Here is a 23,768-nt window from a genome sequence, read left to right on the forward strand (position 1 = left end):
CCAACACCTTTTTTTTTCGTCATTCCCATGTGTCCTGTAGTCCCGTTCCTTTGTAAATGCGGAAGCATCTCTGTCTTCCTTCAACGCTGGTGGGTATATCGCTTTTTCAAATCAGATCGCCGCGTATCTCATGGAGTTGTAACAAAGAAAACATGCGGCAATTTATGCCAGTAAGAGTATTAGTGTGAGAAGAAGAAATGTCGAGCGGTTGCCGAGGGTTTCAGGATTGTCGGCTGTCAATGGAAGAGTTGGAAACACTGAGTCGGTGAGCATCGAGTTGCTCCAGGCTCTCGTACTCAATGGGAGACTCCTGCATAGGATAGGCCGGGGGGCTTGGGGGCACGTCCTGGTAGACAGGCGGGGCCTCGTTGTCCCAGCTGACGCCCATGCCGGCGTGGTCCGTCATGACAACGCCGTAGTGCATCCGTAGAATGCGGCCGGTGCCCGTTTGTGTTGCGAGTTGTGGCTTGCCCTCGGGCGCGTACTCCCTGGACACGACCAGCTCAATGAGGAGCGAGTGGGTCACCTCGATGCCGTCGTGGGACTTGGTATCGCAAGCATACTTCAGCTCCTTGCTGTGAGACTTGTACTGGTTGGCAAAGTAGTCAAACTCCATCTCAACCTTGCCGTCGGTACCGGTAAAGTCCGACTTCCAGCCCTCGTGCAGGTGCTTCTCGCCCAGGACACGGACCTCGTTCCGAGGAAGACCCTTCTTCTCGGGGTCTTGAGCTTGGGCGGGGGCGTGTCGCTCACAGGCGGGAGCCACAGTCTTGATCGTCTCCTCGAGCCTCCAGGTAACCTTCTTTAGTCGCCAGAAGTCAATCGTCTTGGCCTTCTCGTTACGACTCATCAAGCCGTCGAGTCGCAGGTTGACTGTGTTGGTACCGGTGGGGTGGATGACGTTGTTGTAGTGGGCACTAGCCTTGATGTTTGTGGGAGGAAAGACTCGGACAGAGTGGTGAGGGATCTCGTTCTCAGGCAGAGAGCGCTTCACGGGGATGGTTCTCTCAAATCGTACGGGCGCGCAAGTGCCAGAGGTAGAGTTGATGCCGCGAGTGACGTAGGCATCGGCCTTGAACTCGTAGGAGATGGTGGCCAGGGGAGTATCCATGGTAGCGGGGAGGTGACCACCAAGGAGGATAGAGAAGGGATATGCGTGACGACCCTTTCTAAGAGTGGTAGGGTGAGCGAGCAGTTGCCAGGCCTGGAGCTCAGTGTACTGGTTCTGGCAGTCGGTGCAGTGGCTCTGGAAGGGTCGCTTCTGGAAGACGTGAAGCTTCAGGGATGCCGAGAAGCTGCCAATTTCGACAGCCTCCTCCTTGACATCGAGGAACATTTGGCCCGTGATGAGGGCTCCGGTGCTGTCCTCGGCGTTGCCATGGAAGACAACCGGGGGGCTCTCGATGCTCCAGTCGATGGAAACGGCAGAAACCTGATCCTTGTTCGACTTGCCAAAAGGCAGTGAGATGCGGTGGTGCTTCTTGACGGCGTCTGCGAGGTCGGGCATTCTGACGGCGTGAACTTCTGGTCGATCCTCACCATCAGATGTGTAAGGGCTGTTTGTGCGTGATCGAGCGACCTTCTTGATCTGCGCAATGTTGCCCGATGAAGTACGGAGGAAGTTGGCCACACGGTGGGGCATGGCTGCTAAGACTGAAGGAGCGACCTTTTGTAAGTCGCTCTAGAAAGGAAGTTGCGGTGGGGGATAGGCGGGTAAGAACGTTCCAGGGACGGGCCCTTGGAAGTCGGCGGCTAATAAGTAGCAGAGACGAGTTTTGCAAAATCTCTGCACGCTGATGTAATTCTGTCTTGTCGACGCCGGCGCCGATGGCGGGTGCTTCGATTTGATGGCGTCAACCGGGCGGGAGATGGCCAGGGGCAATTGTGCTGTTTTGAGGGTGGCCTTGTGACTTGTGGCAGTCCCTAGTAATGCAATGACGATGCCTTCAAGGGTCTTTTTTAGTTCAGGGAGCCTTGTTCGTGTGCAAAGGGTGTGTGGTCGGCAGGGTTTGGAAGCCGGGTATAAGCTGCAGGTTCTGAGAGCCGATGGCGGGGCGATTCTTGGTTTTCGCTCTTTTCAAGGTCAGGTGCCTCGATTATATGAATGGTCTGCAGAAAGAACGAGTGACTGAAATCAGAACTGGAGATGTGGTCTCGAGTTGATGTCCGTCTGCAAGGTCAATTGTGGTTGACTGTCTTGAATCGTTCGGTCTTGGGTTTCTTCGAAAGCTTCGATCGTGTGTAAGTGACGACGATGGCTTGTAAGTGGGAGGGCGGAGGGTTTGTGGTTGGTGTGAATGCTTGTTGATTGTGTGTGCTGTGAACCTTGTTCAAGTCTGGGGGACTCGATATTCAAGTCGAGATGAGTATGGGGAAGAATGGAGAGAGAGTCTTCCTAAACAGAGAGGCAGAGGGCATCACCAAGACTAAATATCTGATCTCAGGACTACGACTCGCAAAGAGCTCCTACGCCGGGCTGGGCGAAACGATGTGTCATAGCAAAGGTTGCCCTGTAATGGCGAGCTTGTAATGTGGCGCCTGGTGGGCATGCACTGACAGGCGGCTCCCGCCTGACTCTCCCACCTCTCCATGCACCCTGGGATGCTCGAGGATTCCCCTGGGCGTGTGGGTTGTGGTTGTGCCGTTGCGGTTCTGGGCAGTAGGGCGTGGCCTGGCCACCGCCGGTGGGTGTGAGACCATCAGGGTGGGCTTGACGACCGGGCCCTCGCGACTGAACACGGGCACAGTCTGGCTGGCTTAGACCTCGCCATGGTCTGTGGAGGAGCACCAGACGGTGCGGTTGGCTGAGAGCGCGACTGTGGGCCTGCGTCTTGGCCTGCCCGACGTTCTGATCTGATGCCCTGAACGGAGCACGGCACAGTGTAACGGACAGTACGAGGAGCAGTACGATGGCGAGCTGCTTGGTGGGTCTAATAGGAGGGATGTTGGATCTTGCGCAGAACGATCGTGGATCGTGGGACCAGGTTTAATTCCCGTGGGTGGATAGGACTTGCACCAGGACAACAGCCATGGAGACGTCGAGACCGTGAGGGAGACGAAAGGAACCGACGCTGCCCGGTTGTGGCCGGTTGCCAATTCGCAAGGGAAGCTCCCCATGCTTAGCAAGGTTCGTCCGTTGATACTGACTCCAGAAGAATACTGTGACTCCTGATGCAGATGAGTTGGATCTGATGAGCAGGTTGCCCTGGCTTAGCCTGGTGATGTACGGAGTACAGTGTTGCTCAAACATGCTCACTCTCAGAAAGGGAAATTTAGCCCTACTACGGCATGGCAATTCCGCTTTGCTGATCTGATCCCATGATTCCCCTTCGCTAGGCTGAGTTTGCTGTTGCTGTCTCGGCATGGCTCCCGTCGATTCACACCAATCCATCCATTCACCTAGCACAGACGGGCCATGTTCCCGAGACTGGCTCCTCGTCAGGAGCACACTAGCCTTAATCCAGTACGTTGTGAGAGAGCGCCCATCAGCAGTCCAAAGCATCGGCACAGCACGACCGAAGACCGGGCCGGTAGGCGCAGGGGAGGGAGGCCCTTTGATCAATCTGTGCCGTTTGAGAGCTTCTCGACTCCCCGTGCCTCGAGCGTTCGGGAACTGCTGTGGGAACAATCGAAGCCAACACCATCAGATGAGGTGAGGTGAGGTGATGCGACGCGACTGGACAGCACATGACGCTCTAGATGCGACAGAACCACAGCCAACCAGCTTCATACGCCCCGTCTTGTCTGGCTGTTTCTCCTAGACGAGCAATTGAAGCAACGCCATGCCGAGAAAGGTTGTAAGTGATCATACTGCGGAAGGCTTAAACGTGCTCAATTGCATGGAAATTCGGAAATCCGTTGTTCGGAGTGTCGAGAGTCCAGAGTCCGCGGAGACGACATCCAACGCCACACGGGCACTGGCGGCGGCAGATGCAGGGAAGGCACAGAGGGCGTTCCGTCCTCATAGCGCTGTAATTTTTTAGGCTACAGGGCAGGAGTGCGCTAAAGCGTTCCCGTAGCGGGAAGGAGTAGCGCATATCACGGCTCGCAGCACCTAAAACACGGCAAGTGAGCGGACATTCGGACCTTGGAGGGACCGCCCGTGATTCTGGCATCACCAAACTCAACATGATCCAATGCTGCTGCGGTGCATCCCTCTTCTGGCACGGTTGGTTAGGCGTACTCCAGAGCACCTCAGTGCCCGCAGTCGCTGACGCTACAGGCGGTGTACGCCCTCCGGAGCCCTGTCAAGGGGCAGAGTCAGGCGCTGTCTCGTCGAAGGAGGACCCCTGTGTCTTCGTGCGAGAAGAGACAACTGGAACCTCGTCCACACCAGTCGACCTTAGGTGCCGCTGCTGAGGTTCTGTGCCCGGAGCTGGACAGATCAGCAGAAGCAAAAAGCTGCTGCCCGGAGGTACCAAGCCCGACTCTCGGCCGATGGAGACGCCGGCTTGCCCCACTGGGAAATTCTCGTTTCTGGTCCCTGAAAGGCATCAGCCGGACATGGCCGGTTGTCACCATGGAACAGCACAGAACGGTTCTGGCGGCTAAACTACGCCTCCCGTCGCGGTTGCACTGTGAGTCGCCGCATACGACACATGGTCCAAACATACGAGACGACATCATCTACTCCAGATTCGACTTGACCAGTAATAGATTGCGCCTCCGGGTTGATGATGCGGAGCAAACTGGCTGGGGTCTGGGGATTGCCTCTTTCTCGCCGATTCCGACTTACTACGTAGTACATATCGTTGAGACACTATCCAAGCCCTCTTCACATGCTGGCTTGCAGATGTTCTGCCGTGTGCGCTGGCATGGATGTGAGGTGGCTATCCGGTAATAATGCGAATGGCTGCTTGATCAGCATGTTCAAAGCTGGGCAAAGGGAGTCAAATGGCACATTCAAGCAGCCAAGAGCAACTGCACGGGCATGAACAGCCGCATCAACCACAGCAGATGCTGCAAAGCCGACAACAAAACGGCATGGTCCACTAAGATGCCGACTCTGCTCCCTTGCAAGTCGTCTGAAGCAGGCGCCTCAAACTTGGCATGTCCATCATGTGAGCAACGCCCTTACCCCGGCTTCTTGACATAACCACGTCCGTTTTCAATGGGAGTCATCGAATTGCCGATCATCACCCTCATACTGTATCCTGCTTTGATCTGTCACTTTATCCTGTTCTCGTGAGAACTTCCAGATCCCCCAGTGTCCTCGACTCACCTGTGACGACTTGTTTACAGTCCAGCGCCCAGCCGTCACACACGTCAGGTGGCCGGTCTCAGATTTTGCACCTCCGGTGCCGGCCCCGCCAAACAAGGCCAGACTAAGAGAGCGAAAAACTTCTTCGATGGATAGCGTATCCACACCATTCATGCCGGTTCCGCTCTGAGCTCATCAGGCAAAACGGTGACCTTCTTACGTCTTTGACGCTGGCCTGGTTCCTTGGCCGTCAGCTGGTCTCCTTGACAGGGCCAGCGCTGAATGGTGCAATCCACTTGCGTCCAGCGCCTTTCCTCCTGCGACTGAGCACAGTGGGGGTACGTTGTGGGGCTCTTTCCTTGGTCACCATGGGATGAAAATTTTTCTTGAGCGTGACGGTGGAATGTGGGAAGGGACGGAGCCGAGTTACCGTACGTTAAGGTGAAAGCGCACGAGCCAATCGCGGTTGGAAGTCGAATGGAAGGCCACACCGCGGCGGGTACGTACCGATCTGCACCGTGCCAGCCCGTCCCGTTTCCTCTCACCTTCTAGGCGAGCACGTCCCTGACCTCACTTTCCTTGTTGGTCCGTCATCGTTCTCGCTACTTCGACCATACCATCATCGGTCATCGAACGGTGCCATGCCATCCAAAGATCCTGGGAAAAACTCTGAACCTGAATATCCGCCTCCACAGTTTTCCAAGGCACTAACACGATTGCGGTCGTGCTCTCACGGTGCCTTCGATTTGGAGCTTCGATCTGGTAATAGTCAAGGGGTCTATTACTGGAGCCGAGTCGACACCCAAGACGAGCGTTCCTTGAATCTTGCGGCATGACGACTTGATTGGCCCGTCACCCACGTGGACCTTCTGGAATACACACACACCCTTCCACGTAACGATTCGATCACAACATCGTGAAGCAGATTTGTTGCATCAGCAAGGTTTGCGGCCAGCGAGGCCTTCCATGGTGAGATAATCTATGTACTACGGCGATCGCTCTCCTATTGTCGTGGAGGTCCAACAACCAACGAGTCACAGGCGTCCAACTACACTAGGCATCGCGGTGTGTCACTCTGGTCTCACAACACGTGGCTCGACATTGCCGCCAGTGTCAACTTACAGTTGTAGTTTGATGCCACATGGGCTTCACGTTCTATACTTCCAGCATTCGAGTCGTATCTGCGAGTCAACTACCCACCCTAGTAAATCACATCACATTAACATCGCCAATTTGAACATCAACGCGACCGGGACCTTGTTGCCACAGCGTCACTGTCGCAAAGCCACTCAGACCATGAGATCGGGCGCTCAAACCTTCTCGATGAAGCAGATCTCACTCTCATCCCGTCTCAGATACGCAGACCTGGGTGACGTGTTGAGGGTATCTGTTCGCTTGAAGCTTCACCCTCATCTCCACGGATCTCGACAGTTGGGCCACACCAGAATATTCCCTGCTCCATGCCTTAGTCGCGGGTACTCCCACCCCGAAGAAGCACCAGAAGCATCTCCGCCTTTTGCATCGAACGTCTACTGACCCCATCGCGGAGTCAGGTCTGGAGGTTCTGATGCGGTCTAAAGTGGATCTTAACCACCATCTCAGCTTCTTTTTCTTGTTCTTCGCCACCAGCACCTGAGTCCCACACGCACGCGCACCTTTGCTTGCGCAAGGCCTCCGGCTCTCAACCACTAAACATCAACTCTGAGGCTGCCAAGTTCTTGTTGACAGACACAAAGATCGGCAACTACATATGCGGCGCAAGCCATGCCCGAAGCCTCCCTCGGCATAACCCGAATCAAGACGAGCCGCATCTTACATGCTGCAGTTCTCGACAAAACCCTTCACTTTTCAAGGGACCCGGATATTTTGCAAGGGTGTGCAACGTAACGCATTGCTCGTTCCTGACGATCCATCGCCAGCCACACAGTGCCTTTCCCGTTACATAAGAAGCCTCGCAACCTTGGTCGGCCACCACCCTTCATCAACTTTCCACGCCCTTTCACACCCTGTCTCCTGGAAGACCAGATTGGCCGAGTCTGCCTCACACGGCCCTGAGCCACATCTCATCGTGAGAACCCCTTGGGTGTTCGCGACTCAGCCCTGTCACCCTACCCTGGTTCGTCGCCATCTCGGGAGCCGCTTCTTTACGATGGTGCAATCATGGACCAAAGCAGCGCAACGTGCCTCCAGGCGTCAGCTCTAGACTTTGGCCTTGGCCCTCGTTCCTCAATGGCTGGTTCTAGGTCATTGCCTGAGCATCAATGGATTTAAGCCAAATGAACGACACATTCGCCATCACTTACACCATTGCTGTTAGGCCATCACATCATGGAAACCCGCCCGAGATCGAATTCTCTCGACCAGGCTTGGCACATCGATTTTAGCTGGGGGTCACCCACCACCAATGTTGGGTGCACGGGCACTTGCTAACCACACGTCTTTTCATTTTTCTGCTTCTCTAGCTCACAAAAGCGTGGGCCAAGCGCCGGTTTTGAGCCGCATTTGAACTTGGTGCGCGGGCCATTTACGCTATTATTATACCATGGGATCCTCTTTATCAATCACAAGACGGCATGAGACTTTTGGTGGGTTCTTTGAGATTTCTCCCTCAGCTCCGTTCCACCTCACGACAATCCCACGGATGTTTCATCTCCAACCTGTCCCGACACCAAGCGGTTAATGCCGGTGAAGACACGGTGAATGGGAATGGAGTCAATTTCGGCGTCCCTTGCCCTGTTTGTTTGGCTGAGAGCAAGGGCTTCTGAGACAAGCTTCGGTAGCGGTCTGAGTAACGGAACAGTAATTGCTACCCGTTCATGATCGAATCTGGCATCAACTGCATTGTTTGGGCTCCAAGAGGGTCCACGGCAAATCTGCAGACGAGATTAAGCCCAAGAAAGAAAAAACTTGGCTTCAGCACGGTTGCGCCCGAGTCTGCAACGGCGGCGATCGATAGGCATCAGTCGATGAAGCTCTATTTCACATAAACTACCCGCCAAGATCGATCTTCATGGCCCAAACGTCTATTTCTGCGGCGGAGCTCCATGCGAGCTCGCCCAGAGTCTCGAGCTTACCAAGGGGTGCAGAATAGCCGTGAACCGCTTGGCGCTGCATCGGCACACGGCGCCGTAGCGACCACGGAGCTCCTCCTCAAAATCGATCGCGACCGTCCTTGTGAGCTCCGGCTCTCACTTGTCCTGCTTAACGGAGCCAAGACCTGGGACGGACACGAAGCTCCTCGGACGTGGCTCACCTGGCACAGTGCTTGCGCTGGCCTTGCTTGCCCTTGGTTACGGATCCATACCCTTGCATGCCCTGTCTTCCTCTGCCGACTGTGACCCTTCCAGTGCCTGTGCATCATGTGCCTAATTATCGGCCTGGCCTTGGTAGGCCCTGGTCTCCCTGCTCAATGCGTCCATCTGAACGGCTGTAACCCTGGCCGGCGACGTCCGTGCCAACATGGGCCGTTTCTTGGGATCATCAAGCAAACGGACCATTTCGGCAGACCTGTCATATGGTGCAGTTCCCGATTTCTGCTGCAACACGCCAGTGCTTCAAACGGCGGAGGGCGTGATGTGGACGCACAAGTCAGCCTGTCATCTCCTGTCCATCAAGCTGGCTCTTCTCTCGGTGTCAACAAACGATACCCATGGTCTCGGCGACATGTTTGTCTTGCCATTGCAATAGAATTGCACCATAGTTTGGCCGGCCTTGGCAGTTGGTTCCTTAGTTTGAGCACCCTTTTTGAGCTTCATTACGAAACTCGTCAGGGTCGGAATAAGCTACCTACGACAGCAGCCACGTTCTCGTGGGATATGGTTAGGGGTTGCAGGGGTAGCTGTGGGATGGTTACCAAGATCCTGAAGCCTGTTCCCGCTCCTGGTGTCTGGGTTATTTCGGCTCGCGTGACCGAATCTCGAGTAAGCGACAGCGATTACTTCGGCGACCAGCTAGATGATGCCTTGTGAGGACAGACCAGGTAGCGCCCCTATGAGAGACGAGTGTCGTCGATTCCGTGGTGTCAACTCCTAAAACACCGGTCAGGTGACCGCGGTTGGCAGTGTCGTTGATCTCTCAGGCTCAGTAGGACAACCGTAAACTACATGCATGAGATCTACGAGTTGGGTGGGCGCTACTCTCTAGCGACATCTAGAGATAGCACATGCATTATCCAATTACAGAGCTGCCCAGATTCTCAGAACGCTAGCTGATATCTTTCATCCTCTGCCGAGAGACTGTCCGAGGATTCCGGGGTTGAAGATAAGTTCCCTTCTGGGGAATGATAAGGCTGCTTGAGATAAGAGTGTGTGGGATCATGACAGATAGGGCTGCCTGAACGGGCTGTGATAGATAGGCCTGGAAACTGCCACCTCTCGCACAGTGCCAAGAGGCCTGGTATGGGTTTTCTGTCCATGTGGGTAAAGTGAAGAAAAAAAAAATCTTCACACCGAAAATGGGTTCACGATGGTGTTGAGTGTTTTCACCAAGAGCAAGTCCCCCTATCCTGGCTATGCCCCTGACAACCAGCCCAGTGACAATGCACGATGCGATAATCTGTTTCTATACAGGGAAAGTGGGCTTCCTACATCACCTGCAACCTTGGATTGTGTGCCTGATTCCTTTTAAGGTTCTTTGACTCATAGTCGGTGGGCTTGTGGACCCAATATCGTTCATAATGACACAACTTGGGCTCTAAGCGAGGTGTATCGAGATCGAACGGGTTTCACCGATGTCGATGAGACGGGAGCTGACATGGTAGAAGCTGGTTGTCATAGGTGTAAGTTTGAGCTTTTGCAGAATGTCACAATATTCCTAAATGTTGAGATGTTAGACTTGGCTACCCTGAGGTACACAGGCATTTGATAAGAGAAGTGATCGAGTAACTAGCACGACGAGGGCTCTAAACATGACTTCATGTATAATTGAAATACGTTTTCTTATGATGAAGTACGTTTTCTCATGATCAAGTCCAATCACTCCATCTCGAACCCTGCCAATACACGTTCCCATCCTTCTCGAACTGAGGCCCCTCGGCGTCAATGATGTGGCCCAGCTCGCAGCGAGAGTACTCAACTCGAGTCTGCTGTGCGTAAAACTCATCGAAGCGAGGTGATAGTGCATCACGTAGACTTCTCACATTGCCCTGGGGATGGAGGGCTGCCCATGGCTGAGAGCAGGTCGATCCCTTGCAGGACTTGAGCACGAAGAGGAGTGAATCCAATCTTGGGACTACATCCTTGAGAGGATATCCTAGTATTGTTGTTCGAGAAGCTAGATCTGCTTCATCTGTGTGAAGGAGGTTTCTGAGCTGGCCCGGGTCCGTCTGTATAGGTTAGTCGCCAGTTCTAGTGGTGGATTCTTGATCACTTACAGTCATGTCATACAACTCCTTCTCGTTCGTACACCAGACAGAGTAGTAGAGGTTATAGTCCTGACCAACAACCCGCAGAGCCTTGTAAGTGTTGTTAAAGATTCTCTTGTCCTCGCCACCGTTGAAGCCCCATTTGCCCTCACTGATGGCCCATCCCCAATACTCGACGTTGACGTGCTCACGAGTTCGGGGGGCATGTGCTAGCTCTGAAGCAGAGAGGGGGATGGGAGACCCATCAAAGTCAGCTCTGAGAGGCGCACCGACAAGTGACAAGATTGTAGGTACAAGGTCAACATGTGCTGTGACTGCTTCGGAGATGCCTCCCTTTGGCACACCGGGACCACGGACGATGAGCGGAATGTTGATATCCTCCTCGTAGCTACACTCTTTTCCGGGCTGGAGACGGTGCTGGCTGATGTGATAGCCGTTATCGGTCGTGTAAAAGATGTAAGTGTTGTCTAGAATACCGTGCTGCTCAAGCCTTTCAACTAGACCTTCAACAAGTTCATCCACTGCTTGGAGAGCCTGAAGACGACCCCTGTAATGGCGATCATTAAACTCAACCATCTCATCCGTGAGCTTAGGCTGACGCCGGATCCAGTCTCCCCCCGAAGGCTTGTCGGGGTTGAAGTTTTCCGTCCTCGGGACCTTGGCGTCTGGGAAGAGATGCTCATGTCTCTTTGCAACCTTGGGGAAGTTCACACGGAAGAGGTCGTCAGAGACTGGCACGTCGTCGTCTGGTCCTTTGACGGGGTTGAGGATCGTGCTGTTGACGTTGCTGTGTGGTGCGATGGGCGCAATGCCGAGGAAGAATGGTTCGCCAGCTGCGACGGCATCGTCGAGGAAGCCGTAGGCTTTGCTGGCTACCAGGTCGGTGGAGTATTCGCCGAGATGGTTCTTGGGCTTTTCGTGGTCTCTCTGGAAGGTTGCGTTCCAGTAGTCATACGTGTTGGGGTCCAGGAGGAAGTCCTGGTGGTGTTAGCTCAAGGCTTGAGAGGGGAAATGTTGCTCACTAACCGAGCTATTCCACCCCTTGAGATGAGGACTATCATAGTTCCACACGGTATGGGCGTTGAACATCTTTCCGGTATAGAATGTGTTGTAACCGGCATTTTGAAGCCACACGGGGAGGTAGTTCTCATTGTGACCATTCTTTACAAAAATTGGAAATCCGCCTTTGAGAAGTTAAAGTTGAGCTCACAGAGAAATGGACAAGACTCACCATATGGAGGATTCAAGTCAGTAACGTTAGTGTTGTGAGCAAGCTTCCCCGTCCACAGGCTGGCGCGAGATGGGCAGCACACAGCAGTGGTACAAAAGTGACGCTTGTATGCAGTTCCCTGATCGATAAGATGCTTCTGAATCAAAGGAGTAAACTTCAATGAGTCCATATGAAGGTCCTGGTCGTCAGTGAGGACAAAGACGATATTCGGCCGAGTAGGTTTCTCCGGCCCGGAGCCGAACAACGGCGCTTGGCTATCTTGGGCCTTAGCAACGGCCCATAACGCGAGCGCAGCTTGAACCGACTTGAGCTTCATCTCGACATTTGTTGTCTAATGTCCTCAGGTTAGTAAAATCTGCTTCTGCGAATTGAGCTATATTTACGCCATCTGGCGGAACTCGTCTCGGATCTCGCAGCCGTTTTCTGCCTAGATTCGGAGGCCCGGTCTCCAGATTACGAGCCGGGATAGTTGATGATGTGCTCAACCCCATGGATCACGCCAATGCTGAGCAACGTATTGATCAACGCTAACGTGTGGTTCTCTGCGTCTTCTAGTGGAAAAGTTCAGCGACGACCCGACGAGTTCCAAGAAAACTTGCGATCTGTGATCAATATTTGGTCTTGGTTGTCTGAGTATCAGGTCTTGGTAGTGGATAGAGCCTGGACTAGATAGATTGGTAGCTTAGAGGTTCAACATTCTATTCACCTCCCCCCCAACCAGGCACGGAAATACGGCAAATCTCAGATACTGCCGAGCACGGGGCATCGCATTCACCGATGATTACTCGCACAGAAATCTCAGTACGCGTACATACAGCCCAATTGCACCGCGCGGTCAAGTTTCAAAGGCTCGATGTCGCAATTCCATAGTTCGATAGCATCAGACACAAGAACCACAGTGGTCCGGGCTACAGTGGGCCGTGGCCTGGCATCTCCGTACGGTAGTACTCGCCGGCATAAAGCTATCTGGGGCAGGACGTCGTAGCAGTATGGAGTCGCACCGCGTCGCCCCGACAGACATGTCCGTAACAGGAAATTCTAGACACGTTGATGTCGGTGCAGGTTTCCACTCGGTGGTATTGTTCGTCCCGATAGATGGGTTCCCTGCAAAGAAGTGGAATGAAGTGAGGGTATGGTCCATCTGTCTTAAATAGAGAGCGTTGCAGTCAAACTGGTTTCCTTCCGTAGTCTCTTGGTTCGCACCGATCTGCAAAAATCTCGTCGAATTTGGTCGTTAGCTTTAATCAAGTCATTTTGTATCATGGAGACCATAGGAGATGAGAAGCATCCAGACACTCTGCAGAGTGATCTTGTCGGAAAGTCCGACTCGGACACTGATGCTATTCAGTGGACTGAGGAGGAGGAAAAGAGACTCCTTCGCAAGTCAGTATTCCTATGAGCTGGATGAAGATACGACACATGCTGACAATATCCAAGGGTCGATCTTATCATCTTGCCCCTCCTGATCCTGGGTTTCTTTGCCCTGCAGCTCGACAGAGGAAACATGTAAGCATGGCATTCAATAATCCTTCATACCGGTACTAACCAATGCAGTGGTAATGCTCTGACCGATGGCTTCTTCAAGGATGTCGGGATTACTCAGAACCAGTTCAATGTTGGCCAGCAGTTGCTGTCGCTGGGTATCATTCTTCTTGAAGTATGTTCACTCTGTCCGTTGTCGAAGATCGACACTAACAAGTCTAGATCCCTAGCAACCTCATCCTGTACCGTGTTGGCCCGACTATCTGGATCGGCGGTCAGATCGTTGCATGGTAAGCATAGAGCAAGTCAATGAGGTGCTATGTACTAACTGATACTAGGGGTCTGGTCGCAACCTTCCAGGCCTTCCAGAAGGGCCTTGGTCCATTCATGGCTACTAGACTCCTCCTTGGGTACGTCACCTACACTCTCAAATAGAAGCAGTTACTGACTTGAAGTAGACTTTGCGAGGCGGGTTTCATTCCGGCTTCTCTCTTTACTCTGACCCGATGGTACAAGAGAGAGGAGACTAGCAAGCGATACTCTTGGTTCTTCATCGGCAACCTGGTCGCTGGCGCCGTAACTGGCCTTATTGCCTATGGCATGTAAGTGTATTGAGAACTTGGGCATGAGGATTAATCTGACACCCTATGAAGCTTGCACATGCGAGGAGTCGCCGGCCTGGCTGGATGGCAATGGCTGTTCATTGTTAGTTGACAACCCCTCAGTCTTGGGAACCTGTACTGACCATTGGTACTCTAGCTCGAGGGAATCTTCACCATCCTTGTTGGTATCGCCTTTCTGGTCACGTTCCCTACCCAAGTTGCAAAGCCGGTCTCCCTTCTCGGTTTCCGCTACTTCAACGAGCGGGAGGCCCAGATCCTCTACGAGAGAGTCTTGCGTGATGATCCTACCAAGGCCCAGGTCAAGCAGAGCGTCACATGGGAAGAGATGAGGAATGTCGTAAGTTTTTGAAGCCAAATGAATTGTCGTTTACATGTTTGCTCACATTGTTCAGTTGACCGACTGGAAGCTACTACCTCACGTCGGCTTCACCATCTGCGGTCTCGCACCCGCTTCTGCCTTTGGTTCATATGCACCAAGCTTGGTTGCCAGCTTTGGATACAAGCCTCTCGAGTCCAACGCCATGTCTTCAGTTGGATCATGGCTACTGTTGTTTACCAACTTGTTTTGGGGTTGGGCGAGGTGAGTACCCATTAGTTGCATGTGCGGACTGTTAGCTAACAGAAGTTCAGTGATAAGATGAGAGCCCGTGGACCCATGGTTGTGCTCGGCTTTGTAATAGGTCTGGCTTTCAACGTAAGTCTTTGATTGTTACTCGATGAATTTGTTCTAATGCTTTGTAGATTGGCATGTACGTGTTGGTTGACTCGACAAACTCCAACCTCAAGTTTGCCATCTTTACCCTTTCAAACGCCTTTTCATGGCCATGGCGTAAGTACAACTTTATAATACAAGAAAGGCCTCAGGCTAACATTAACAGACCCCGTCAACGGCGCCTGGCTCTCGTTGAACGCGAGAACGCCAGGTGAGCGATCAGTCACGCTGGCCATCCACATCATGTCGGCCAACTGCGCTGGAATCGTAGGAAAGCAGCTCTTCCGCTCAGAGGACGCACCCAACTATCCCATCGGATTTGGTGTCATTATGGCCCTCACAGCTGTGGCGGTCGTGCTGTCATGTGTTGCCAACCTTCAGTACTACTTCTGCAATGGACGGAAGCTGGCTCGGAGCGGTTTGAGGTATTCGTACTGAGTGGTTGGAAAAGGTATTGGTCTCGATAGTCAAAGGAAAATATAGGGTAATCCTCCTAGAAGATTGCAGGAGCATGCAGTTAGTTGTAAAAAAAAGGAAGATACATTAAATCAGCCTCTCTAGTTTCTAACGCAAAAAGGGTCCCTAAACATAATAAGAAAAATAGTAGAGGTGACTAAGTAAAGTATTCAAAGACTTGTGATATTATTTAGGTCTCAGGTTTTTTTACGATCGCGTGAGGAGGTCAAAATTGGCTCGAAGCGGGCTTTTGATAGTGAATCAGTGCTCGCCAGCCGTCAGGCATTGCTCTCATCTACGCAAAACAAAGACAGGCTATCTCCTCTGAAACAAAACTAAACAAACCTCCTTCCCGATTGAATCTTTGCATCTTGTTTTTCTCCTTCGCCTTTGTCGCGATTAAAACCTGACATCTCCCTCCTCGCCTTCTGACAACGAGAAGGATATCATGCACAGGCTTCGGCTCAGACTTGCCATACTAAACTACCCATTCGCATTCTACTTCTCTCTCAAGGCCATATTTCCTGGACCCCTCTGGTTCGATCTGAGGGCCGAAGTCAACGATCTTCGCGACTTCTTGTTGGCTCAAAGCCTAACCTCAAACCCGGCTACACCTCGATTCTAGCCTCAAGACAGGCCGTCGCACAAGAACAGAAGTCTTCATCGCAATTCGATCCAAACGTTTCGTCACTTCCCTTGAGGTTGGTTCCCAAACACTCTCGTTGTCGGGCTAACCGTTGATCCAGCGAGTTAGAATCCCATCATCATGGCCGCCTCAACATTCCCGCCCTTGTCCAATTTATCCCAGAACCCCGAGGACCAAGCCAGTCTCGGACGCATCAAGGCTGCCTGGGACGATTACTCTTCAGGATGGGACCAAGAAACTAAGACGACGATCCTTTCACGACTTCACGAGGTTCGCGCCACGCCAAGTAATCGAAGGAGGCCATGCGATCACAAGCTCCACAAGGCAGACTTCAACTTTGGCATCTGGGTCATGATTCGCTGCATCTATCCCACCCTCAAGCTTCGATTCCTCAAGGCCCGGCTCGTGGAAAAGTATCCCTGGATCGACGTCGATAGCTTTGCTGGGCCGAGTCACGGGAGGCTTGCCCATGATATTGGGGGTGCCCATGGAACGACAACTGCCGGAGGAGACGCGAAACCTGATCTTGACCGGCTCTAGCAGGGCTTCCAGGTACAGATACAGGACTATATCGCTTCTTCTTCTAATAACAACGAGCGTATGATCAAGCGTGAGAGTGGTTTGGCACCTGGTGAGTAAGAAGGAGATAGAGTGATGCACTCTTTGGCTAACTAGGCATATCGAGTCTTCACGCAGTCACGTCATTCAGACGGCCTCAACCGACAACAGGACCTATCGTTCAGCAGCCTTCGCCCAGTCCAGTCTCTGTTTCCCTCGCGTCAGAATGTGGTTCAACCTGCCGCTGCTCATCCACCTCGCGCAAACCCCTTTCCAGATGCGAACCCCCGACCACCGGCCGGGTGTGTTCCACAGTCGGACTCGTTTTCAAACTTTCTCAAGAGAAAGGTAGAAGAGAATATCCCCAACACGCCCTCCAAGAAGCTCGGAGTTTTGGCCACGCGTGCTGTTTCGCCAGTGGGTTTTGACTCTCGTTCGTCGTTCCTCGATGACGAGCTCGATCGCCAGGCACCCAATGCCCAGCCCGAAGTAGCTCCCGAGGACCATCAGCGCCCCTACGGTACTCCTAAGGAATGCTGCAAGCTGTACCACGAGCGACGCAATGCAGAGTCCATAGGGGTTCTGGAACAGACGCTTCAACAGATGCAGGCCGACTTGAAGACATTGGTTCAACGCTACGGCGAAGACATGAAGAGAGCGGTAAATCCACCCGGGGCTCGGCAGCAGCAGCAGCAGCAGCGACGTATCGGAGACGGCGACTTCGATCGCGACGCGTTTCTCGAACGCCTTGATGCAAGGGTCACACGCCTCGAAGAAGTTATTCGCTCGCTGTAGTTATGGTCAGCCTCACTCGTCGGTGTAACACAGGGTCGGTTGAATGAAAACAGAGCTTTTGGTCGATTGCTTCAGTGGGGAACAAAAGCAGGGCTATTCGCTTTGTATGTATGTAATAACAGTAGTTGTATAGCAAATCTGTAGATTCCATCACCCGCAAAAGCAAAGTGAATCGCCCAACGCAACCCAACACCGACTCTCCAAGGCACCAAAACTCTTAGCGAGAACGATAGCCGACTCGATGGACCTCCACTGTCAGTCATTGATTACTACCGTACGCTTCGCTTGCTATTATTTACCGCGCAAATTACCGACAACCCCAGCAAGCATCCATACATACGAACCACAAGCCATGTCCAACAAATCTCGCCTGACACGAAAAGCACAGATGCTCGGCTTCCTCGACGACAAGAAACGGTCACCGTTAGCAATCCCCTTCATCTTTTACTCTGGGAAAGACTCGTTGATGATCATCTCATGCTCATTTCTCAACACCTGTTGGCTGCAGGAACAAATCCCAGCCACTCCCAAGGGGGACCAACCGCAGACGAATTGTGCCTCCAATCGTTGGGGCTGCTGCTGCATCTCAGTGAACAGGAGGGTATATCTCGCTGTTTGATCTCCGGTTCGCCCTGAGATGCAATGCATCACCTGATTCTCGAGGGTCTGATCTCAGACGCCACCCTCGTCCACAGATGCGACAAGATTGATGGACGGAGAATCAGCTATGGGCTCAAGCGGTTTTAAAGCCTTCTCCTGTAATACACACGCGCATCAAGACGCCATCCCGTCTCTTGCGTGGTCAGAGCATGCACACACGTAACGGCCAGGACAGGGATCAAGCACACACAGCCATTCGGAGGCGCCGGGTGCCATGTAAATGAGGACACCATCAATGCCCCAGGTTATACACTTGAGTTCCTGGTGCTTATCAAAGGAGAGCTGCCTGGTCTCAAACACGGCAAGTCTCTCCGCGGCTGTTCCCGAGATATACGGATAATGATCACGGTGCTGGATCAATGATGGCGAGGCTGACTAGTGGGCATCGTGGCTTTGGCCGAGGGAAAACTGAATTTGCGGTAGAACAACTGCCAAGTCTTTAGACTCTGTGTCTCACTTCGTAGTTGGCAGATGAGAGATACATTCGCAGCCGCATGTCAAAGGACACCCTCCAACAAGACACAGTCGCGTGGCAGCAGGGTTGATGCACACACCGACTCAGGTTCCCGGCCGAGTACTGCACATTGACTCTCGAGCCCTCCTGAGGCGCTGCGATCAGACTCCCTTCCTTGGTCGTGCGATTACGCAGGGCCATGCACGTTGGGCAGAACCAGTCCAGTTGGACGAGAGAGAGGAGGCTATGCCCTTGCAGGTGTTAGTCTTGTTCCCTCTCGCATCCTTCGTCCAGGTCTTCTTTGCTTGGCATTTCTCAGAGCCTCTCGCTGACTTGCATTGCCGCGGTCGCGGGAGCTAATGAAGCCGACCCGACCTCGTTCTGGAATGTCGAGGGCAGCCGCGGCCACTTGAAGAATAATGTAATGGCTCTTGGTGTGATCGACAATGTGTGTCTCAGTCAAGAGTCATGGAATGAGGAACGGTCGTCGAGACTCGGACCAAAGCCACCCGAGGAGAGAAGTGATGCTGACGGCAGTAGAGTCTCTTCTCTCGATGCCTTGGAACGTCTGAGGTTCTTGACGATGTGACGTTTGCATGATTCGTGAAGAGTCACATTGCAAGCGCCACGGCTCTCTCAATGATGCCTTTCTAGGAAACGTTTCGTCCCCTCATCGTCTGCATGCGGAACTCCCCCAGACTGCTCATGTAAGAAGGCATTTCAAACATTGTCAAGGGTCCGTACTTTTCGACTCTTCTCCATGGCGACCGGGGGGGTGCTCTCCCCCTCATGCAGCGGGTGGTTTGACCGCGACCGGCGTTAAGAGAGGAGAGAGTTGGGGTCAGTCTGGTCTGTGAGGCCCACGACGGACGATGCGGGGAACTTTGAACCACCCGGGGAACAACGACGTTGAATCCCCGGGGGTGGGAACCGGTAAAACTCTGTAGAAGAAGTTCCGGGGTTCTTTGAAAGGGTCCATAATCATTGACCACCAGTTGTGTTGCCTTGGGGCCACAGGTTGGCCGAGGCAACGCTGCGTTGGTTCTCAAGAGTCAGTAGCCAGAGAGACAGAGAGATTTGATCTTGCAACCCCGGATACAGACTGTGCCTATGTTGGATATCCCCTTCGCCCGTTCCCTTCTCCCCGCCTATATCCTTGTCAGGAGTTGTGGGGTCATCTGAGGGTAGACAGGGGGTTTCCTTTGGTCAACGACGAAAAAAACTAGTGAAGATCGAATGTGGACCTGGGACAGGGTACCAGGGCAGGCCTTCAAACCGCTGACAGATCGAGACGCGAATGGTGCATCCAGGGAAGTGCCCTGCTTGTGAGTACGGGGCTGTCAATGCGTATGCTTCAAGTCTTTCACGAATGAGTGAGGAGAGTTTGGTTGGTGCTGACGCCTGTGCTCGTATTCCATGTGTTTTCATTACATTATACCTTTTGCTGGCAAAAAACCCTCTAAATAATCTATGTATGTGTGTGTGTGTGTGTTTGTAGGTTTGTTTCTGTGGTATGTATCTTATAGCAGTTGTAGCAGTGTGTGAGGTATCTGAGGTGCAAAACAAAACAAGATTCTTATCGCGCGTGCTCGATGCTGTATGGCTCCTGGTGAGCCTTTGTCGAGCTGGCCTCGCTGACGGCCCTCTCGTGGTGCTCGGGGATGTCGTCGTCCTCGTGTCCGCCGTGTCCGCCGTGTCCCGGGCCGGTCCTCACAATCTCGGTCACGACCGTCTTCTTGATGCCCTCGAGGTTCTGGCGCTCCTTGAGCTCCATCTCGTCCTCCTCGCCGAGCTCGATGTGCGTCCTGGTCAGAGTGGCGCCGAAGCGGCCGGCGTGCGTGGGCCTGGAGCCGCTCTTGCCCGTGGTGCGGGATCGTGAGCTGTAGTCGTTGGAGTCCTGGTTGTTGCTGGCGCGGACAACCTTGCCGATGAGGTCGGCCATGTTCATCTCGATGTGGAGCTTGAGAAGGTAGACCAGAGGATGGAACTGCACGTAGACGAAGCTGTTGGGCAGAGACATCATGCAGATGAGGAGGATCTGAAAGGGTCAGTTTGTGTAAGAGACATGTCAGAGTCGAACCTACATCAAGAGCAATAGAAATAGCAACGAGGAACAAGTTCATCTGGTACAGACGGTTGTACTTTTGCAGACCGTTGGAAATCAGACGCTTTTTTACAACCCAGATAAAGTAAAAGTTGAGGGCGGCATCCATGACGGCAAAGATGACCTTTTCGCAGCGATCCCAGACCTCGTTGACGTGGATAAAGGTGTCGTTGATCTGGAGCCGGGCGGGCACCCAGATGCAAAAGACGCTGATGTTGATGGCCAGGAGGATGAGGAAGCAGAGCCACTTGAGCCTCGTTCCGTTGGCGCGGACGACCATGAGAAGACTGACTCGGTTGATGATGATTTGAATGAGGCATTGCACTTGTGTTGACCAGAAGACGACTAGGGACGTGTTAATCACTGCATCTTGGTGTTTCGATGAGAGAAACCATACTGATAAAGAAGTAAAACTGAAAGCTGGGAGGAATGATGCCGCGCAGATACAACCACACCATGACGCCTAGGATGAAACTCGAGATAATCTCGAGCCACACGAGCACCACGTAGGTCGTCAACCGCTTTCTCCTGTGGATGGCCGACTTTGCCTGTCGAAAGGCCTTTGCGCAGTTGAAGACGACGACACCCAGGGACAGGCCCCAGATGATGGAGGCGATGTTCATGTCATCTTCGTTGGGAAGGTCGTCCTTGAAGTTCTCGGGCACGAGAAAGCCTCGCTCGGGAGCCATGGCGAAGGCTGAAAGGACTCGATGTCCTCGACGTCGTTGTTATCGGTTCGTTTCCTCTTTCACCCTCCCTCGCTCTCTTCCACTCTATCGTGTATGTTTGATGTATGATGATGCACCTGAGATGTGACAAGAACAAGAAAAGCAAACAAAAGACTTGCAACTCCCGATCGATCAAATTGAAAAGAAGAGACACAACAATGAGTGGGATGCACAGGCTTCAATAAGAAAGGACGAAACCGGGGTGTGTGTGTGGACTCCTTCTCTCGCACATCCGGAATGGAGAGGGCGGCGCCAATGGGGTTTTTCACATCTCTCACTCATACACTCACTCTCTCTCTCACAGTCACAGGTTCGACGGTTCATACCTTCTGCCTCCCCTCCTACAGTAGTCCTGGCCCCAGGCTCTTTCTGGAGAAGCTTGACAGCTCGTAGCGGGCGGTGATCCGAGTCGTGCACTAGGGGCATCCCCTGTGTGCGTCGATCTCGAGCCAACAAATCTACAGCAACTAATCCAGTGGAGTTATGAAGCAGCCCTGGTCCTCCTCGTCAGCCCAACTGGGGGGAATCCTTGGCTTCAACCATTAGTCTCGCCTCTTTTTTTTGGTTTGGGTCCTTTGTCGCCCAGGTTCCATGCTCCCGGACAAGGGGCGGGACTCCGCTTGAGCTCCGCCGAGCCCGGCGAGTTGGGCTTACTCTGCCTCATGATACGACGAGCACGGGGGACGCTACAGAGAGTGCTTTGCTCTAGCATGAGGAATGGCTTGGTGGCGGCCTTGCCGGGGGGGAGGGCCAGCCGGGCCCGGTACAGTAGACCCGGGGTGTGGTTCAAGATCTCCGTCTGCAGGAGAGACACAGAGTGCGAGTGATCGAGTGTGTGTCGGAAGAAATCTAGAAAAAGAACGGTTTCAGTTGACACAGAAGGACGCCCCGGCGTGGCAGAGGCTCAAAGTAACTTTCCTTCCCGGATGCCAGGAAGAAGGAAAAGAAGGATAAACAGAGTTTGACTGGTGATGGCTTCATCCGCCCCAGATTCTCCAGAGTAAAGAAACTCAAATCAGTAGATACCGAGGGAAATTCATATCCGAGGAGAATTTCGAGCCTGGAGTTGTAAACCCGCCCCAAAATCTTCATCTCGTCCCCCTCCGCACTTTTTCTCCAGACAGGCCTTATCCTGACCCTTTTGCCAGTGTCTGGACCTTGCAGCAGGAGATGGGAAAAACCCTGCTAAGATTGCATCGTTCTCTGAGCTGTGAGTGGTGTTGGCGTCTGGCGCGAGTCATTTGTCGGTGCGCGCTGATCGGCACTAGACGCGCCTGTCGATGGACCTCTGCGGGACTTTTTTTTTTCCTTTCTTTTTCTCTCTGTGTCTGATGAAGAGAAAAAGATGGCTTGAAATCCGCTTTGACTCTTTCTGCGTTGGCTTGTCTTGGCGGCTTCTGGAGCCCTCCCCAGCCAATGTATGTATGTCTCAGAGTGTTAGTCGTTGATGTTCGTGTCATGTTACAGTTCCATCGTTTCTCAGAAGGAAGCCATCTCGAATAATCTACTACAAGTCAGACGACCCAGAGGCTTGGGAAAAAAGAAGCAAAAGTTGGGGTTCAGGGGGCCGATGACGGTCGAACGTTGCTTCCCCCCCCGACAATCGAATCTCACACTTGACAGTCCAGCCCTTTTCCCCGGATCCCCGGATGAAACCCCACGAAACTCTTGTGTGCCTTTTTCTCTATTGTGATTTCAGACCTGTCTCAAAGGGCTAATCCCTCCTGCACATCATCTTTGTTCCATTCGTCCATTATGACAGGTTCTTTTTCTCGCTTCCCCTATAGAAGATCTTCACTTGATACCCTTACTCTCTCAACCTCGTCTACGCTACGTCTCGTCTACGCGATTGCGCTTACGACTGTTGCTGAACCCTCCCCCCGGTGCCCGGAGCCCTTGTTTCCGCCCTAGTGTCGACCGTGCGGGCCGAATCATGGGACGCCGTCGCCCATCTCAGCGCCTGAGCGCTCTCGTACGACCCAGGAGTCGAGACGCAACGCCTCGCGACCGTCCACTAACCACAGCTAGCTCGCTCGTCCCCATGGGTTTGTATGGATAGGTGGACGGAGAGCGATCTCTTGCTAGTGGCCCTTGATCGAGCTTGGTTCCTGGCCTAGCGGTATGGATGGGATGGGATGGGATGAGCGACAATCGATCCCGGGTTCTTCGCTACGGCGTGTGCTATCTTGGCTAACTAATCTTGACCCGAGCACGCCCGGATAAGTGCTTATCAAGAACTGTTAAAACGCACACAGGGCCGATCTTCATTCAGGTGAGAGAGTCATGTTGAGCCCTGAGATGCCGTCTGCATCCGGAAAAGCCAAGACGAAACGCCCAGCGTTGGCAAACACCGGGTGTTGACGATACCGTCCTTAGTTGATCGTACCTCTGTCCGATATCATATTTCTTTCGCCCCTCCCTTGTGCGGCATCAGAGATCAAGCGTTGTCGATCCTCGAAATTGGAATCAAGTGCCGCGCCCTCTAGATCTCGTTACGTCTTGGATTCCCCTTCTGGGAGACATGTCCGAGAAATGATGATGTGTGATCAGCAAAGCCGCCCCCCTCCCCGGGCCGTTGCAGACAGCCTCGTGGCTTCTTCGTTTCCTGATGACATTCCCTTCCCTTCTCCCGTAAACTCTGTTCATGTCCATTCAATATCCGGTCCGTCATTAGCAACAGCCACGTGGAATACCACGAGAGTGAAAGCTGTCAGCCTTGGTATGGTGTTGAAGATGTGAAACCGCCGAACCCTTGCC

General features: G+C 53.1%; 6 protein-coding genes across 6 annotated transcripts; 3 read left to right on the plus strand and 3 right to left on the minus strand.

The window, feature by feature from the left end:
• Window positions 1–220: 220 nt before the first annotated feature.
• NCS54_00836400 (LDB19 domain-containing protein) lies at window positions 221–1,642 on the minus strand (the record flags this gene model as incomplete). The annotated part of the gene is made up of 1 exon (XM_053153752.1): window positions 221–1,642. The coding sequence occupies one exon, from the start codon at window positions 1,640–1,642 to the stop codon at window positions 221–223; it is 1,422 nt and encodes a 473-aa protein (XP_053009727.1).
• A 2,486-nt stretch (window positions 1,643–4,128) lies between these two features.
• NCS54_00836500 (Hypothetical protein) lies at window positions 4,129–4,653 on the plus strand (the record flags this gene model as incomplete). Its single annotated transcript, XM_053153753.1, has 3 exons — window positions 4,129–4,346; window positions 4,529–4,577; window positions 4,636–4,653. 3 exons carry the CDS (start codon window positions 4,129–4,131, stop codon window positions 4,651–4,653), a joined length of 285 nt encoding a protein of 94 aa, XP_053009728.1.
• Window positions 4,654–10,163: 5,510 nt separating this feature from the next.
• On the minus strand, window positions 10,164–12,109 carry NCS54_00836600 (Arylsulfatase; the record flags this gene model as incomplete). Its single annotated transcript, XM_053153754.1, has 4 exons — window positions 10,164–10,523; window positions 10,572–11,540; window positions 11,589–11,746; window positions 11,794–12,109. The coding sequence occupies 4 exons, from the start codon at window positions 12,107–12,109 to the stop codon at window positions 10,164–10,166; spliced, it is 1,803 nt and encodes a 600-aa protein (XP_053009729.1).
• A 945-nt stretch (window positions 12,110–13,054) lies between these two features.
• Window positions 13,055–15,048, plus strand: NCS54_00836700 (MFS domain-containing protein; the record flags this gene model as incomplete). Its single annotated transcript, XM_053153755.1, has 12 exons — window positions 13,055–13,176; window positions 13,231–13,299; window positions 13,348–13,450; window positions 13,498–13,565; window positions 13,614–13,685; window positions 13,734–13,877; window positions 13,929–13,980; window positions 14,035–14,235; window positions 14,291–14,478; window positions 14,529–14,592; window positions 14,640–14,727; window positions 14,777–15,048. 12 exons carry the CDS (start codon window positions 13,055–13,057, stop codon window positions 15,046–15,048), a joined length of 1,443 nt encoding a protein of 480 aa, XP_053009730.1.
• Window positions 15,049–15,832: 784 nt separating this feature from the next.
• Window positions 15,833–17,065, plus strand: NCS54_00836800 (Hypothetical protein; the record flags this gene model as incomplete). Its single annotated transcript, XM_053153756.1, has 3 exons — window positions 15,833–16,141; window positions 16,253–16,343; window positions 16,398–17,065. 3 exons carry the CDS (start codon window positions 15,833–15,835, stop codon window positions 17,063–17,065), a joined length of 1,068 nt encoding a protein of 355 aa, XP_053009731.1.
• A 2,690-nt stretch (window positions 17,066–19,755) lies between these two features.
• On the minus strand, window positions 19,756–20,972 carry NCS54_00836900 (Hypothetical protein; the record flags this gene model as incomplete). The annotated part of the gene is made up of 3 exons (XM_053153757.1): window positions 19,756–20,217; window positions 20,264–20,628; window positions 20,681–20,972. 3 exons carry the CDS (start codon window positions 20,970–20,972, stop codon window positions 19,756–19,758), a joined length of 1,119 nt encoding a protein of 372 aa, XP_053009732.1.
• Window positions 20,973–23,768: the final 2,796 nt, after the last annotated feature.

Source organism: Fusarium falciforme, chromosome 6, assembly GCF_026873545.1.
Source record: "Fusarium falciforme chromosome 6, complete sequence".
NCBI lineage: Eukaryota > Fungi > Ascomycota > Sordariomycetes > Hypocreales > Nectriaceae > Fusarium > Fusarium falciforme.